Source organism: Cibotium barometz, chromosome 50 (genome assembly GCF_041138505.1).
Source record: "Cibotium barometz isolate CiBa-2024 chromosome 50, ASM4113850v1, whole genome shotgun sequence".
NCBI lineage: Eukaryota > Viridiplantae > Streptophyta > Polypodiopsida > Cyatheales > Cibotiaceae > Cibotium > Cibotium barometz.
In genome coordinates this window covers 19,892,787-19,911,605 of record NC_141095.1, presented here as the reverse complement: position 1 = coordinate 19,911,605, position 18,819 = coordinate 19,892,787, and the positions used below count along the sequence as shown (strand labels likewise).

General features: G+C 41.9%; 1 protein-coding gene across 1 annotated transcript; it reads right to left on the bottom strand.

Annotated features, from left to right (window-relative positions):
• Nucleotides 1-590: 590 nt before the first annotated feature.
• Nucleotides 591-5,739, bottom strand: LOC147609908 (uncharacterized). The gene is made up of 13 exons (XM_086786677.1): nucleotides 5,502-5,739; nucleotides 3,759-4,665; nucleotides 3,555-3,644; nucleotides 3,204-3,443; nucleotides 2,875-3,096; nucleotides 2,688-2,799; nucleotides 2,412-2,609; nucleotides 1,959-2,245; nucleotides 1,767-1,876; nucleotides 1,548-1,606; nucleotides 1,322-1,434; nucleotides 1,115-1,210; nucleotides 591-901 (listed from the first exon to the last, which is right to left on the bottom strand). Exons 2-12 carry the CDS (start codon nucleotides 4,647-4,649, stop codon nucleotides 1,121-1,123), a joined length of 2,412 nt encoding a protein of 803 aa, XP_086642803.1. The 5' UTR covers nucleotides 4,650-4,665; nucleotides 5,502-5,739; the 3' UTR covers nucleotides 591-901; nucleotides 1,115-1,120.
• Nucleotides 5,740-18,819: the final 13,080 nt, after the last annotated feature.

Genomic DNA, 18,819 nt, shown 5'->3' with positions numbered 1-18,819 from the left:
ACAGCCATGCACGTTTGTAAACAGCCAAAGAATGCCTCATGCACACTTGTAAACAGCCAAAAAATGCCTCTCAATATCCATAGCCTAGGTATAGCTCCCCAGCTACTGGAATAGGAATGCACCCTGCTGACGTCCAGTAGCAATAAGTGTCACATTTGTAAACAGCCAAAGAATGACTCAATATCCATATAGGTATATAGCCCCCCCAGCCACTGGGTCCAGTAGCAATAAGTGTCTCTCATGATATCTCACAGTGATTGATGAAGGTAGGTGCCACCCCACCCCCACCCAGGGAAAAAAAAGGTAACCTGATGCTAAATCCTCCAAGCTTTCAGAAAAAGCTGGCTGAACTCACTCCTGGCTATCAATAGAAGTCTCATCAGACTGCTTGCAAGAGATATCCCTATGGGTTATTTCACAAACTGAAACTATAGCCAAAGTGCGATCAACTCCATGACAGCACTCTACATTACTTACAAGAGGTACCACAAAAGGAAACATTAACTTGAAAGCCTATCCACCAAAAGCAAGACAGAAAAAATGTCCACTGCAAGAAGCCATGTCCAGAAAAATTTTGTAACAGATAGCTGTTTGCGGCCAACATGGTGCTCTGGTATTTCTCAGCAAATAACATGTCTGGAATCTTTTCATCACAGAACAGCCGATTGTGTGGCCCAACTCAGGTTACAACAGAAGTTGATGCCTTAGTACTCTATACCAACACAGCCATCCACTTGTTACAATTAAGACAACCCCTCAGAGGATGACTCAACACAATCATGCTTTCCAGCTCATGGTTCAAAAAGTCCAATAGTGAAAATCACTAGTTCCATGTCGCGACTTCCATTGACCATAAAAATTGGCAAAACGAGAAGCACCCAAGCTTGCAAGCAGTTGTAACCTGCACAGAAGAGTTCAGTGAGCTTTCTTATTCACGGTTCCAACTAAAGCTGCATAACAAAAAATGTCTTTATAGACAGACCCCAGCCTGTCCAACAGGCAGCGATTGGGGAGGTACCCCCATAATGAGCGGGCAAGTATCTCTCCCCTTTTCAAGGGCAGGGGTGTATGTAAAGACTGAAGACTAACAAAGATATGCATTTGAGAATGTTACCAGGTCTCAATAGTAAGGGCCCGAACCACCAGGGAGGCCATAGCCCGCTCCTGGGTGGCTACCATAGTAGGAAGAAGGATATGATCCTCCTCGAGGCTGCAAAGAAAGACAGTTAATGGATCAAAAAGCATGAAAAGTAAAAATAAAAGGCAGGACAGGACTTTCAAACCCTTACTAAAAAAGAGTTAAAAGTTCACAATATCATACATCTGCAGCACCAGACAAGTAGTTGTTATAGTCGCCACCTCCTGGCTGGACTGACGCATAGCCATGACTTTCTGAACCATAGAGAGAGCCGGATCCAGTACTCCCTAGAGAAGCTGCAGAGCACACTTGGTGTTAGGTCATGTTTGCCTCTTTCCATGTCATCTGCCTTCAACAAATTAGACAAAATTGGCTAATTATTAGAAAGGATAATAGCAAGATCAACCACCTCCCACTGCAGGCAGGACACCTCGGCCTGCAAGAGAAGCATGTCCCAACGGTGCAGCCCTAGAGATTTGGAAAAAAAGACTGAATCAGGTCAAAGTTCTGTGATATATACACATACACTTTGGTTTTTACCGAGGAACATCTGGGCTCGACCTTAAGAAGGTCAACACCTCAGCCTACAAAATAGCCGCTTCTTTCAGGGGGTCCCTCACATGTGTACCTGATAGACTCGGGATAGAGGGAGCCAGCAACAAGACCTGGCTCAGCATAATCCATGCGGGCTCTAGGATATCCTCTTTGCCGTGACTCAAAGTAAGCAGCTTCCTCATCCTAAAGAATAACAAGCATAATTAGAATTACTGTGAATAATTAATTGCACGTCAACCTAGAATGTAGAATGTGCCACACTGACCACTGCAGAGTAAGACCGCTTGACTCCAGGACCAGATTCTCTGTATCCACGCCCGTCTCTCTCATAAGCATGACCTCTTTCTAGTCTTCTAGGATAAGCATCTCCTCGTGGGGGACGACGACCAGAGTAGCCTCCTGTCCTTCCCGAGCCAGGAGAAAGCCTTGCACCAAGAGGGACATAATCCTCGTCACTATGAGCACCAGAGCCTCCTCGCCTGGACAAAGAACCTCCCCTACCCCTTAGGCTACCACCTCTAGCTCCCCTTCTTGAAGGAGGGACTGCAGCTCCTGCATGTCATAATGACAGTTAAAAAGCCATCAATCATGGACATTAAAACAACATATTTAGAGTACTGCATACATAAGCTTCTTGCATAATATTGATACAGAAACCAGGAGTGCGTAATAAAACAAGCTCTCATATCAGGACACGAAAACAAGGGGTTTCACATACCAGCCCGAGGAAATTTAGGACCCCCTGGGTACTTATCCCGTGACCTCTCTTCTCGCAAAGGCCTTTCATCCATGGCCTTTCGTTTCACACCCCTCATGGTCTTTTGAGCACTCCCCCGACCGCCTCCACCACCACGAGACATGCCTCGGCTGCCTTCACCTCTCCTTTGGTCAGCTCGACCACCCCGTGATGCAAAGCCTGCAGTGTAGACAGAAGATGAACAATAAACGAAACAAACTCAAACTAAAAATAAACTCTACTGTCATGAAGCCTCACCTTTGCCTTTCCGCCTTTTTGCAGGGCGGCCACTGATAGGATACGAACCACGGTGGCCCTTCATGCGCTTCTTTCTTGGTGCTGGCTTTGCTAACTCTACCTTTAACTTCACCTGCAAATATGTGAATTAGCCATGAAGAGCAACCTATCACCAACTACCTCTGAATAACATATGCCAGCAACTAACCTTGTTGTCACCGTCCACAAGCTCTATCTCATTCAAAGCCTGAATAGCTGCTAAAGCAGCATCTCGTGTAGCAAAGTTGACAAAAGCGAAGTCCGTTCTCTTGGATCTAGGAATGTTTTTGGCCAGGACTATACGATCAATGTCACCACACTTACCAAAATGCTCTCTTAACTTCGTGTCATCCCATTCCGAGGGCATACCATCGACAAACACAGACTTTACCTGCAAGAAGAACCTTATGAATTCACCATGGAAACGCATCTCAACCAAAAGAGCAACAGCACTGTAAGGCATTCACCAGTTTAACAATCTAAAGCATATTAACCAACCCTGGCCATGACTGTCTCATCCGGCCCACTTGAACCTTCAGCCCAAGCAATTCTAGCAGATCGATCAGAACCAAATATAGCATCTGGTTTACTCAGTCGCTTGAAGGCTTTTATCGCATCATTGTGAGTAACAAACTCTAGGAAAGCATGCCCGCGACTGAGTCCTTCATTGTCAGGATCTTCAACAAGAGTCATCTCGTCAATCCCCTCAACTCCATACTCCTTCAATTTCCCAAGAACCTGACGGTACAAACAGCATAACAAAAAATGAGGTCAGAAGAAGAGGAGGGCCTGTGCCAACCAGATAGACATCTTGTGAAATGAGAACATGAAAGATTCTAAGAAACCTACCTGCTCAGCCTTCCAAGACTTGCAAAGATTGCCCATAAATAGGGTATCATTATCTTCACTGGGTACGACAGCGCATTCCCTGTCTCGAATCTGACCAACCAAACAACAAAGCCTTCAGAACATCAACAAGGAAAGTCTTAGGCAATGATATCAAGAGACAGAACAATACAAAGGTGTAAACACAAACATAGAGATATGAGCAACCTTAGTTCTATCCAGTTCGGTAGCAGCCTTAATTGCTTGGTCGACAGTAGCAAAACGAACAAATGCATAACCCCTATTTTTCCCAGTCTGAGGATGTGTCGTCATACGTACTTCTACTACCTCGCCAACAACTTCAAATACTTTCCTCACATCATCCTCCATGGCCTCTTTGTCTAGGCCGCCCACAAAAACTTCAAGCTTTTTCCGTTTCTGCCTCTCAGTGACTGGCCTCTGTTCCAGCAAATCGACTCCAACCTCTTCATCGTCACCCTCCTCATCATCCTCTTCTTCCTCATCATTTATTTCCTCCTCTTCTCCATTCTCCGCCTCCTCATTTTCCACGCCTTCACCCTGGTCGTCATCCTCATGGGGGTCTTCTGTATCCTCTTGCATTTCTTCATCCTCTTCAACCTTCTCCGCTCCCTTTTCAGTATGTCCAGCTACCTGCAACTTAACATGCTCACTCCCATGTTTTTCTACATCCTTAAAGGTTTCCATGGAGGCTTCTACTGCACACTCGGTTTCCTCTGTTGCTTTCTCCCTAGACTCTTCAACAACCTGTTTCGGCTCTTCTATCAACACAAGCTCCTTTTCAACTTCTGGCTTCAACCCAACGGACTCTTCTTTGCTAGAATTCACTTCTTTCTCTAAGCTTACATCTTCTTTGTCCTTGGGAGACTTTGTGCTCACAGCCTCAGCATCATGGGCCGATGATTCAGCAGGATTTACAGCCTCCACATCAGAGGGAACTGCGGCGACAGCCTCAGATTTCAGACTGCCTTCCTGCTTTTCAGCTGTGGAGGATTTAGGGGTTCCCTTATTCCCTGCAGTTGCTTTTCCTGTTTTCTTCGAGGGAGGAGTGTTCTTGGCTGCATTCCGAGTTGCCCGCATTGCTTCCGGTGTTTATCTGGGCGACACATGCATGTAAGCAATTACCAAACATGAGATTGCTAAACATGTGTAGTAACCCCCAAAAAAAACCCAGTGCACTGGTTCTAGGGTATGCATGACAAATGCAAGTTTACAACGGAAGGCAAAGAACCAACCTTTTGCCTGAAGGAAATGTGGCATACAGGTCAAAAGAAGGCACCGTGCAAAAAAACATTTGAAGGCAAAGAAAGAAAAGTTCAAGTGGTTAGCTATGGTGCTTGCCCACATCTCAACCACCAATCAGTCACCACCAACAAATTCGATAAAATAGTGAGGGGGTAGGATTGATGGGTACTAGAACCATGCCCAAAAGGTCAAAAAAGGGCGTGATGCAGACTACAAAGACAGAAGGAAACTAAATCTAGTAATAATCTCCAAGAAATAACCAATGTATACGCACATACGTGGATCAAAAAAATAGGACAATATGCATTTTCATGGAGAACAGTGTGAAATCCCACATAGATTTTCCAGAAGAGAGAAAAGGGCCCATGCAGACACATCACAGAACAAGTTCAGCACACATGAAGCAGCATCCCTTAACCCTAAAAAGGTCCATTAACATTCGTTTTTTGTGGCAATCGCGCACAGAATAAAATCGTCATCGAAAGTGTTTTCAAAAGAATACCGTGGCCGTTAACCAAGGATAAACCCTAGCGCGTCCATATCGAAAATCTGAAGCGTAATTGTACTTTTTAAAAGAATTCAATGGTTATTGACCCTAAAATCCATTCACTTTTGCAGAGAAATCCTGAAGCGTTCATAGAGATTGCAGCAGAATCCCCAATAAGAGTGCTGACGGTGAGGGCTTACCAGCAGAGAAAACCGCAGAAATTCTGTCGGGACGTTGCAGGAGAGAACAGGACGAAGTTCTGTGACGATCTCACTATGGCGGAGAGGAAACACAGGACAGAACCCTCGAGGGCCGCACTGTGTGAACGAGAGAGAGCTCAAAACCCTAGGGCTCTTCTTTCACGTCCCCAACGGCTATTGTCTTTCACACACAACGGGCCTATGTGTGCCCTAGATGCTTTCTATAAAACAACCCTACGTTAATCTTCTCCTTACCACGGGCACGTAGTTGAGTTGGAACAACGGTTAGGTTCCAGAGCGAGAGGACTCGGGCTCGATGCCATCAGGGCTACGCAACGTGAGTATGTGTGTGTGTGTGTGTGTGTTCGAATATATATCGATGTCCCTCACAAAGGATCATATGGTCAAGGAGGATGGCTTAGCCACCTAAACAATAAGTGGGGGGTCAGTTGGACTATTCATCATTGGTAAAAAGTCTTTGGGACCTTATGGAAATCAGGCTTGAGTCCAAAATTAGTAGCCTTTAAGTGTGTACTATTAATTCATAGAGCCTTATGGATGAGAACGTAGTAGATAGCCTCCTCAACATTGTGCTTTTTGTCTAAACTCAAAGAGGAGACCATTTGGGACCTCTTTTGGGATTACAGGAATGTTAAGAAATGAGTACGATTGGTTTGGCAACATTGGGAGTATAGAGTGGATATGGACAAATTTCTGAGATGCGAATAATGTGGATCAAGTCTAGTTAGTGTCAGGAGCTAGACTATATAGACTCTTGGCTACTATAGAATTAGATAATTTTTTAGGCACGAGAATGGACTGCAAGTGACACCCTTTCTAATTTTAGAAGTATTATCATAAGACATAATTGCTATGCAGGGGCATAATAATAAAAGCTTATTGGCTCTTTTTATAAAGTACCTTAAGGAACTTACCCTCCCAAAATTATGATGTGTAGTTTTTCCAAGCAAGCAATGGCTTCCAATGAATGTATTAAGACTCGAGGGTTCTACAAAGTTAATTGAGAGGGACAAATGACCCAAGATTAATGGGTAGCCCAGAGATTGGATCTTTTGATGATCTTGTATGGGAAATGGGTAGCCTAACTGTAGCATGTGAAGAAATATAGCTACCCTAACCGTAGCAAGATGAGGCTATAGGCATATGGAGACATTCAATTATGTAAAAATAGTGGGTCTACATGTGTGTGGCAAGGGTTTACATTATGAAGTATTTATATTGTGAGGGGAGGCAATGAGTTCTTCTAATGTATGGTTCATTTTGTTGGAGTGGAGATCAATGTAGCAACACACACATAGATGTAGCAAGCAAGGAGAGATAGATGGAAGCACAACACTTAAAGTAGATTGATGAAAATAAGTGAAGTGACATGATAAGGAAAGTACCCCAGCCCATTATTAGCCTACATTCGCACATCACTACCATATAAATGCTACAAATCCCCCCAGCCCATTATTAGCCTACATCCACACATCACTACCATATAAACGCTACAAATCTCCCCTATGGTTATAGCCTACATCCACACATCACTACTATATAAATGTTACAAATCCCCCCTATGGTTACCATTATTAGCCTACATCCACGCATCACTGCCTTATAAATGCTACAAATCCCCCTAATGGTGATGATGTAAACATATGTACGGATCATGTGGCTCATCAATCCATTAGGGGAAAGTTGAGGTCTATGGGGGCCCTTTAAGCTGCCATGAGATTAAAGAGATGATTAGTGTGAAGGCCAATAGGAAAAATACATGTGTACAAAAATGTTGGGTTGATTAAGAACCTAAATCTTGTGGTCAAAGGTAGAATCTTACCTTTTTCAGATCTGCACAGCAAAGAAAATCTTCAATATCTTTTCTTTTTATATTTTTATAAAGGAAAAGTTTTAAAAAGTTACCCCCCCTCACTTCCCTTTTCCCTCCAAAAGTAGGGGCGTGTTTCTCTCTCCTCCCTTTTAGACTAACCCACTTTCCCCATCTACCACTCTCTACACCCTCACTTGCAGCCCTATCTTCATCTCCAACTTGAGGAAAGCTCTTTGCTACCAGCTACTCAAAGAAAGCTCTATTATCAGCCTCTCTCTCTCTCTTTAGAGGAAACTCTGTTATATCAGACTCTCTCTCTCTCTCTCTCTCTCTACAAGCAGGCACCTAATGCAATCTCTCATTAGCTTTCTTTTGAGGAAAGCTCTTTGCTACCAGCTACTCAGAGGAAGCTCTGTTATCAGCCTCTCTCTCTCTCTAGAGGAAGCTCTGTTATATCACTCTCTCTCTCTCTCTCTCTCTCTCTCTCTCTCTCTCTCTCTCTCTCTCTGCAAGCAGGCACCTAATGCAATCTCTCATTAGCTTTCTTTTGAAGCTTTAGCTTTCTTTGTGTGTGTGCATGTATTGTGTGTGTGTGTGTATGGATTTGCAGCGATCTTCTTTAAAGCTTCAGCTCTCTCTCTCTCTCTCTCTCTCTCTCTCTCTCTCTCTCTCTCTCTCTCTCTCTCTCTGAGCAGGTATTTGCTTTTTTGCCATATTCTTAACATTCACTTTCTTTTCATTTGGGCAATTTATGGCTCTTTAGTGTGTACGCAGGCCATCCTCCACTATCGAGTCCATGGCTATTTCCAAAGTACAGGATGATGAACGTTATTGGATTCCTACTGTTTTTAAGCGGTTCATGTGGATAACAATGCAACCCAGTTTGAGGGGTGCACACAAGGTTCCCCGAAGGCATATGGCTTCCACAAGCCATCACTGGAAAGAAAGGATCTTAGAATTCAAAGTTTGCAAACAAGGATGGAAAGCGGCTTGCAAAGGTGCAACATATTTACACCTCAAGCCAAATACATCTTGAAGATAAGAACTCACCACGGTTCCCAACTAACTGTAAGTTTCAGAACTTGTTTATAGTTTCTTTACTTTACAGAACTTGTTTATAGTTTCTTTGCTTTACAGAAATGCTTGCATGAAGACTATGGGAATATCAAGAACTCCAATGTATTCTATTGTATGCAGATGTTTTCCCTTCAACATGTGTGGAATGGCAGCCTCTAGAATGTTTTACAGGGACCTTCTCGAAGCATGTCATGTTGATCTAGGTAGGCTTATATATGCTGGGGAAACAAGTTTCGAACTTGCAAATAGAGGAGTATTTTTCTTTGCTGCAACATATGTTGTGCCACAGAGGGGAAGGTTTGGAGCACTCGAGCCAATTTCTCCTCCTGCACTAAATAGCCCGGAATAGCCCATTCCAGACCCCACCACAATGGAGAGCTTTCAGCGCAGGATTTTCCATGACATTCAGTCAAGCCTAAAGTATGGATCCCACATGATAAGTGTATCTCTTTTCATGCCTTTACATGTGTTTATTGCTATTTTCAAAGTAGGCAAGTTCCATCGCACCCCAACAATGTGGATAAGCAAAGATGGGACCTTTGAAGCTCTAGATACATTTCTAAAAGACGATTGGACCACCAAGGTGGCAGAACATCAGGGCGATGTAATAAAGTGCTCAGCGGTAATGTCAATGGTAAGATGCAGGTATCAGATAGGCAAGCAAAATCTAACTATGGTGTACCCAATTAGAAGGTGGAAATCCTCGCATGGTGAATGGGAAGCTTTGGACTCTGATCTCTATGCTAGGGAGGAGGTAGAACTTCATATTGAAGTTCACCCAAGAGAGGAGCATACATTGGTACTTAATGATGATTGGAATTTTGCTCAGTTGAGAGATCGTATTGTCATGTCCTTTAATGTAAGGAACCAATTCAAGTTTGTTGTTTCTAATCGACCTAAGCGTCACAGGTCAGAGAAACATACACTCTGTGTGTCATTGGAGCCCCCTAGGGTCCTTAGCTTGAAAGATTATTAAGTTGCAAACTTAGGTAACATTTTGAGTGAATTTTGGCGATAATTTGTAGTGGTGTACTTTTGAATACAAAAATTTTAATTGCACCATAGCCCCAATGTCCTCTGTATTTCACTCCAATTTGGATTTTAATTTTGTTAATTTTAAAATTTTTAAGTATGTTTTAAAAATTTATTAAATGTTTAAATGGAATGCTTTATAAGAAAAGGTTTTGGTTTCTAAAGCTCATTTCATTCTTGAGATCTCACAATTTCTATTTCCCTTCAATATCCCGCCATGGCTTCAAGCTCTAACTCGCTACGCGCAAAGCTTGAGAAAATTGGGCTCTCAGCAGGTGCAGGTTAGAACATCCCCATTTTTGAGGGGGTGATTGATATGCAGAGAACTATAGACCTTCACGCAGAGGCTTTTCAAGAGTAGGTCCAGTACATGAATGATGTAGTGGCACAATATGTCGTGCAATTGCCTGAGTCCACCACTAAATGGGTTCCAATGGACTTAATCAGTGGACTTAATCAGGCATCTGTACCATGGTGACAAGTCATTCCGATTCAGGCTCAACCGATTTTTGAAAGGGCTTACATCTAGCAATTACAGGGTCGAAGATGATGACACCGTTTATGAATTGCAGGTTGGTAATGTAGGCACAACCTTCCTTTCATGGGATATGACGTTAGCACTGTTTCTGCAAGAAGCCAGGGATGCAGAAAAAAAGAAGGGAAAGGCAATGAGTAAAGAAGTAGCTCTTGTGAAGGAATCCAAAGGCGAGGTGGAAGAGGTTTTCTCAGATGAAGCTGAAGCATCCATGGCCTTGGTGCTTCTCCAACAAGGGTCAACTGAGGATGAAGAGCCTCATCGAGGGGGATGAAATTGTGGAAGAGATCCTTGAGTTGGATGTAACCACTTTGAATCCCATCATCATGGGGATAACAAGGAATTTCTTTTCCTTGATGACATTTGTAAATCCTTGGGATTAAGGGAGGATGAGGCCCTAAGCATATTAGCAATTGGGTCTAGTTTCTGCAAAGAAGACACACCTGAGCAACAGACTACAGGTGTACAGATAGATTTTGATGACCATGATCTTACCAAAGCACTAGCATTCCAAGGTTATGATACAGAACATACAATTGAGGAAACTGTTTCCAATGCTCTTGTTGCTATAGAAAATGTAGAAGCAGAGTATGAAAGTGTTCCTCAAGAAGCATTTCAACCACATAAGCGCTTACATGTAGATACATCAGTTGAGCAGCGTGGAAGCAGTATAGATATATGTAACCCACGCACAAGCCAATGTGATGATGACATTGAGGTGGGGTTAAATCAAAGTTCTAAGAAGTCGTGCCTTCATATTTATAAGTGAGTTGTTACTAACACCTAAACTTTTTCTCTTGTAGAAAGCTTATATTTTTGACAAGTTTGCTGCATGTGGAGGTGGAGTTGGTGTGCAATCCAATGGACGAGACACCTCCCTGATTCATTACCTTCCTAGCCTCTCTCCATAATTTATTCGAGTAATCCATTTAGAATACTCTAAGGAGGCACAAGGAGAGCTCATCAAGTGTAAAGCTCTAAGTGGGGTTCTCACCAAAGATGGGCTAGCAAACAATGCAAACAAATGTATACTTATTAGGGAGGCAGCTATGTATACATTTGCAGGCAACTACACCGGCCATGTGCTAAGCCATTGTGCTACATCAATCTCTAAAGGTGTAACCAATCCTAGTATTATAGCTAATAGCCTAGGTGAGAAAGCCACGCAGAGTGACCAAGATAAAGAAGCTCTAAGAAATCTTCTCAAGAACTTGTAATTTTCTTTCTACGAATTCAATACAAAATGTATACTTTTTTAATTGTAATGTTTTTCAGAATTCCAACCATTTCTCTTGTTTATTTGTTGTGTCAGCACTGTGCCCTATAAACTATTGGCAGCCATGTGAATGTGTAGGAAATTTCATTGATAATGATCAAATATTTGTTCAAATATTGTCAATTAACATCCAGCTAAAATCTAGCAGTACAAAATCTAAATAATTTTTAAAAAATCAAATTTTTTACATTTTTTGATGTTTGTAGGCAGATTAATCATCAAAAAAGTGTACACAATGTATGAATGAGTAGAAAAATGAAAAAAAAAAATTGCCTGTGCGCTACGGCGCGAATTTATGCATTTCAAATCTGAAGACATGCTTAATTTCGTGCCGTAGCGCACAGGTCTTTTTTTTTTAAATTTTCTACTCATTCATGAATGCATTGTGCACACTTTTTTGATGATTAATCAGCTTACAAACATTAAAAAAAAGAAAAAATTTTGATTTTTTAAAATATGTTATATGTACTGCCAGACTTCACCAGGTGATTTTGAGCCCCAAATGACTTTTTTTTTGGTCCCTGAGCTTTTCTAAGGCCTTATTGAGCATTAAGCCTTTTTTTTGTCCTAAAATAAATTCAATTTAATTTTGTTTCTGCACTATGTAAGGATCCTTTACTCAATGCCAACAACAATACCACGTATAACAAGATAATAATCAAATTTCATATTTGTTTTCACAATCACCTTATCAATAATACAAATTTTGTTCCTGTTTGACTAAAGCACTTACTACATGATCAACAGTTTTACCCATTCAAACCACAGTACATGAAATGAAATGTCTGCTTTTATAACACAGTTGAAACAAATAAAAACGTTGGTTAACGAGTCATTTACAATATCTTATAGATTCAAAAAAATATATTACAATGTTGGAGATTACAAAAGGCACAAAGGCCGCATAAAAGCTTAATCCTATCTAATAAAGCCTTCCCTATGGAGCGCTTTATCCTGACGTAGACGTAGTGCAAGTGCCATGTCAAAACAAGCTTTAGGGTCACCCTTTTGGCGTGAGCATGGCACAGCACCGAATCTTGAAATAGAGAGACCAAAATTATTTCTGACACCTCTTGGAGGGCCTCGAGTACTGTACTCTGGACCCGAGTGACCCTGTCACTATACTTGTCGATGACTTCTTTTATAACTCTTGCAAAAGGGGACTTCGCCCATGATGGGGTTTGTGCTCTTTTGGTACTTTCTGATTTCTCGCAGAGCCACGGTCCCTAGTTTCCATCTTCTCTTCTTTTTGGCTACAGAGGGTGGTGGTGGATGCGACCTCTCTTCCCATGGTTGTCTATCATTTCTAAAATTTTTTCGCCTTTCTTGTTTGGCTGGATCTAGAGTTAGTCTTCTTTTACTTGCTTCTGCCTTCTTCTTTTCTTGTTCTTGTTTTAATCTGCGTGCTTCTTGAATTCTTGTTTTAATCTGCGTGCTTCTTGAATTCTTTGTTGCTCCTCCTGCTCCCGTCTTTCCCTCTCCCTTTGCTCCTCTTCTTGTCATCGTTCCTCCTCTTCCATCTCCACCTCTGGCTGCCTGTTTGCATGTTCCTTCTTTCTCTTGACACAAATCTTTATTCTTTGTTTTTTAGGTGGAGGCTGGGGCTGATGCCTCTTAAGTTCCTCATGTAGTGTTTGTGCTAAGAGCCTATCCTGCTCCTCACACGACGGCTTATTTCCTCTGCTTTTCATAGAAGTCAGCAGCCTGTTATACTGCTCTTGCTCAGTACAGAGAAGTGCTTCCTAGTCTTCCTCAAATGCGATCCTTAGCTCCTCTTCTAGCTGCTGAGGGAGTAGGGCTTGCTCTTGTTCTCTTCTTCTATGCACCTCCTCTCATCAATCTGGCGTTGTTGCTCTTCTAGCACACGCTGCTGCTGCTTAGTCTCTGAGAGAGGTCGGGGGAATGGTGTACGCGTGGCTCTAAATGAGCCGGTGTCTCCAGGCTGCTTGGAGACATCCTCAATATTGTCCAGTCCTGAAAATACATCCTCAATATTGTCCAGGCTGCTTGGAGACATCCTCAATATTGTCCAGTCCTGAAAATACATCCTCAATATCGTCTCCAGGCTGCTTGGAGACATCCTCAATATTGTCCAGTCCTGAAAATACATCCTGCTGTACACCTTCCTGTTAAGTCTCTACCTCTCTGTCCATGCTTGTATGCTTCTTTTTTATGCGTTTTTGCACTTGTTGAAATGCCTGTGCCGCGGCGACTGCATGTATCAAATTGTGTGCACCAGATGGTACGTTTGGGTTCTTAGTCTTGCATGCAGTGTGCTTAGTTCTAGCCATCCATTGACTTACACGAGTGAATGAATATGAAAATGTACTTTTAAAACTGACTTTTATAGGTTTATATAGTTTTTGAAAAAACTTATTGATAAAAAAAATATCTCTAGAAATTTAAAAAAAAAGCTTTGACTTAAAAAAGGGTACAATTTTTTAATATGGAACCCATTTTCGACCGATACCCCTACGCGCATCGAACCACTCACGCATCCCATGCATGGCACTTGATGCTCACCATGCAATTGCTCGTTGCAGATTGACATTTTTTACAACCTTTCGTAGTAATGACACCTGCCCTTTTGGTTTCTATCGGCGTCGACCTCCGAAACTGCGATAAAACCAATTAAACATCTCATGCAAGGCATTGCTTTTTTCCTTACCACCTCCACCATGTCGTGTGTTCTTAAAGTATGCTGCCTTAGCTTGATAATGAGAGCGCTCCATTCCTTGGGTGCTCCAAATCGCCATTAGATCATATTGGTCGAGAAAAAACTGTGCGTGGGCAAATATAATGTGCTGCAACAAAGATCATATCAGAATTTTACTATTTGGCGATTAATATTAGTAAATAGATAGAAAGGTAAATATCATATAGTGGGTGATATGTGTTTCTCCCCATGCATCAACCATTTGCTGAGTAAATGTATGTATTGCAGTCTTTAAGTTTGTAATCTCCTCATCAACAACAAGTGGAGCCTTTTCTAGCAATTGAATCATTTTATCAAGTGACTCCCACAACCTTGCACGCTTGAGACCAAGCTCTGCATTATTCCCACGATAAGTGGTGCATTCACAAATGGCCTTCCATATCTCATATTTTGTGTGACTATTGTACCCCTCGTAATTTGAGAGAAGGTGTCTAGCTTTGGACCCACCCATGCATATTTTGTTTGGATTATCCTGACCCAGTCCTGACTTTTTAGTATCCTTAGTTAACTTTATAGCACCACCATGAAGCCCCACGCTTGAAAGGACATCTTCCAGCTTACTGATGTTGCGAAGATGTTCAGGCTCCATATTCCATGCATAATTGATATGTAACTTTAGTAATTTGTCCATTATGTGTAACCTTTCATGAAGCGTGCAAATATGAACACGGGAAAGTGGAATCTCTAATATAAGGCTCCCTGAGATATCTTCTTGATCACGATTAGGTGGACAATTGGTATTACAACTCATAATGCCATTAACCCACTGCATAGGTTTCTTTGGATCTTTGTTTTGCATTGTACTCATTGAAGGTGGTTGTACATTTTTCTTGCCCTTAGCATGAGATTGGTCTGTAGCTTCCCTTGCAAATTCTTCTGCCCTCCTGATCTCTTCTTCTGCATGATCATGGACAACCAAAATAATTCTTTGTACAGCTTTGGTTCTGAATTGTTTTACGTGCAAAGGAGCATATTTGTTCAGAATGTTTTCCTGTAAATAGAGAAAAATTTGTTAGGGACATTATAGCTACATTAGATTATGCAAGTCTACGTTACAAACATCACCTACATCAGGAATATCAAATTTTTTTAATTAAAAGGTAGGTGTTTAGGGCCATCCTCCATCCATAGCTGACATCTCTGGGCTGGACTAGCACCCTTATCGTATGATATGCCATGTTTTGTTCAAGGTTCGACTCCATTAAGAGATGTCCCAATGCATATACAAATTTTTTATCACATCTGAGAGATCGAAAAAACAAGCATCAGCTTATCCTGCTTAAATAAATCTACATGCTTGTGGAAGAGGAAAATGTCAATAGGGACTTACTCTCTAATGCGGCCATGATATTGTTGAACAGAGTTAGCAAAATAACACGTGTTTTGCTTAATGTCGTACAAAATCAAACTCTAGTGTCGGCTGAAAAAAACAAAGAGGACATAGGTGTTATTAAAGAAAACATATATAGATTACCAAATATTTGATGTCAATTTAAAACTTAACATGAGACTCACTCTTCATGGTAAGCCGTGAAAATAAGTGTTGCTAAGGCAAGGTTCACTGGTTCAAACCATGACATAAGGCTCAAAAATGATAAGCTATCATTTTGTAATGCCGCGAAAATGAGAGAATCCACAGTATATGTACAGTTTTGGACCTATTCTGGTAGTAGTAATATACAATACCTAAAGGAAACAATGAAAAGAACAAATAATTAGTCCACTGATACTTACAGCTCAGTCATGCATCATACTATATACACCATGCATTATATATACTATACATACCATGGTAAAATATTGACAATGTTATCTGTGATTTTCATTGCATCATTCCTCAAAACACTTAAATCGAATCCATCCAAATGCCTAACAAGTCTTTGGCCTAGAAGTGAAAATGCCGCTCTAACCGGCGCAGTAGCCTCCAAAACTCTTAATTCTCTGATATTCTCTGCTTCAATTAGACTTCATTCCCTCTCTATCCTGTCTGCATCTTCTTCTTCTGCAACAAATTCAACTTCATCGGAGGACTGTGGCTGTGCTACAGTAGCCTTCGGTTGTGGTTGTGCCTCCGGTTCTAGTTGTGTGAGGTTCTGCTTGAGGGGCATCATCACTAGGGTGTTCTAGTCTTAACCTACTCTGCGAACGGGTGTCCCTGTCATGAGGAGCATGGGAGCTCTCAGATGGCATTGTACGGATATGGAGGGGGGGAATGCCTATATATATGGCAGCAAATTCCCCCTGGGAGTGATGTTGTGAACGAGAGCTGGCACTCATGTATAGGGAAGTGCCATGCCCGAAGTAGATCAGTCCACAAAGGGGAGCAAGCCCAAAGCTTTGCAGAAAGCTTCTAACTTCTCACGAGGAAGCGCCTTTGTGAAAAGATCAGCGAGCTTGTTCTGTGTTGGCACATATGCCAAGCGGATCTCTCCTGCTGAGAGCCTCTCCCTGACATAGTGATAATGCATCTCAATGTGCTTTGTGGGAGCATGAAAAATTGGGTTTCTCGCAACTGCCAATGCGCTCTGACTGTTAGTGTAGATAGAGGTGGCAGACTCCTGTCCAACACCTAAGTCAGCCATAAGCCGTCTGAGCCACACACACTCAACCGTAGCTGTGAAAGCTGCCCTGTACTCAGCTTCACAACGAGAAGTGGCCACAGTAGGTTGCTTCTTGCTCAACCAAGATATGCATGAGCTACCGAGCATGAAACAAAAACCACTTGTGGACACTCTTGTGTCATAGCAACCAGCCCAATCTGAGTCCGAAAAAGCATGTAAATCTGGCAACAACGACCCCCCTTTGGGATAAAACAACCCAAGATGTATGGTGCCACTCAAGTAGCGAAAGATGCGTCTAACTACCTTCCAATGCTGAGACCCTGGGCTATGTATAAACCTGCTCACCTATGAGACTGCAAACTGAATGTCCGGCCTCGTAATGCATACATAAATGAGGCAACCAACAGCTGTCTGATAGAGTGTGACATCAAAGTGATCTCCAGCATCATGAAGACTCAACTTCAAACCTGTCTCCATTGGAGTAGCAATAAGCTTGCAGTCTTCAAGGCCAAATCTCCGCAACAATGTCTCAATATACTTTGTCTGACACAAAACAATACCTCCATCACACTGTTTAAATTGTATCCCCAAATAATGATGCAAATGCCCCAAATCTGTCATCTCAAAAGAGGCATTCAAATCAGCCTTAAAATCAGCAATATGGCTCTCATTTGGTCCTGTGAGCAGCATGTCATCGACATAGAGAGCAATGATTAGATGTACATCATCCACACGTTTAACATACAAAGTGCTTTCTATTGGACTATTCTAAAAACCATGTGCAGTCAAATATGTATGTATCTTTTCATACCAAGCTCGTGGAGCTTGCTTTAAACCATATAAAGCCTTTTTCAACCTGCACACTTTGTTTTCCTGCCCTCTTTGAACAAAACCACGAGGCTGCGATACATACACCTCCTCATGCAAATCTCCATTCAAGAATGCAGTCTTTATGTCCAACTGATATACATTCCAACCATTATGAGCTGTCAATGCACAAATGCTACGAATGGTAGTCATACGACAAGTGGGAGCAAAGGTCTCATCAAAATCAATGCCCTTTTCTTTAGCATAACCCTTTGCAACAACAAGTCTAGCCTTATAGCGATCAACACTGCCACATTTGGCTTTCGTTTCAACTTAAAAATCCACTTACATCCAATGACCTTTTTACCAATAGGCAAATCACACAAAGACCATGTACCATTCTTCATTATAGCATCATATTCACTTTGCATATTGCAGCCAACCAATTTTCTGATTTTTGTGCCTCATCAAATGAAAGAGGTTCTTCCTCTTCACACATACTCTTCACACATACTAGACACAGCCAAAGCATAACAATCTGATGCATAAGAGACATGCTGAAAACCTGAATGAGTACGACTAGACATAGGTGCATCAATTTTACTATCACGCAAGGTTTGCACCAGCAATTTAGGCATACCTCTAGCCTGCTCATTTTCAGCCCTATCCTCATAAATTACATCCTATAAATCTGCATCAGAAATAAGCTGATCTATGATGTCGTTTGAAATCTGCATAGGCTGAATATTTGCCTCATTAGGACTTACATTTGAATTCCCACCTATAAATAGAGGCAACAATGTATCAAATACATCCCCTAAGCTCACACCTGTCTTGGTACATGATAACAAAGGCTGCACAGCATCTTCCACAAAAACAACATCTCGACTAATCAAGATACGCTTTGACTGCGGATGATACAATCTGTAACCCTTGCTCTCAGCACTATAACCAACAAAAATGCATTTGACAGCCTTATCATCCAATTTTCTACGTTGTTGCACAGGCACTAAAGCATAGGCCAAGCAACCAAAGACACGCAAGTGACCAATAGAAGGCTTCCTGCCATGCCAAGCTTCGTATGGAGTAACAGACTGCAAGGCCTTAGTGGGACACCTGTTGAGTATATATGCAGCACACATGATAGTCTCAAGCCAAAACGCATGTGGCAAAGCTTGGCTCTTGACCATACATCATGCCATCTCCATAAGTGACATGTTTTTCCTCTCAGCAACACTATTTTGCTGAGGGGTATACGGCACTGTACATTGGTGTTTTATCCTATGACTAGCCAGAAATGCATCAAACTCTTTAGACATGTACTCCCCCCCTCGATTAGAACGGAGGGTGCCCACAGTACAATTGGATACATTTTCAGCCATAAGCAAAAATTGTTTGAAGCACAAAAACACTTCGGACTTTGCCTTCAGTGGATATACCCATGCATGCCTTGAGTAATCATCAATGAAAGTCACGAAGT

Bases quoted from the DNA above. Each gene is read 5' to 3' on its own strand.
- LOC147609908 (XM_086786677.1), bottom strand. From the start codon at position 4,649: ATGCGGGCAACTCGGAATGCAGCCAAGAACACTCCTCCCTCGAAGAAA. The intron at 3,097-3,203 runs GTTGGTTAATAT...TTCTTCTTGCAG, and splicing joins ATGAGACAGTCATGGCCAGG to GTAAAGTCTGTGTTTGTCGA. The intron at 1,435-1,547 runs GTGGTTGATCTT...TGTGCTCTGCAG, and splicing joins TGTCCTGCCTGCAGTGGGAG to CTTCTCTAGGGAGTACTGGA.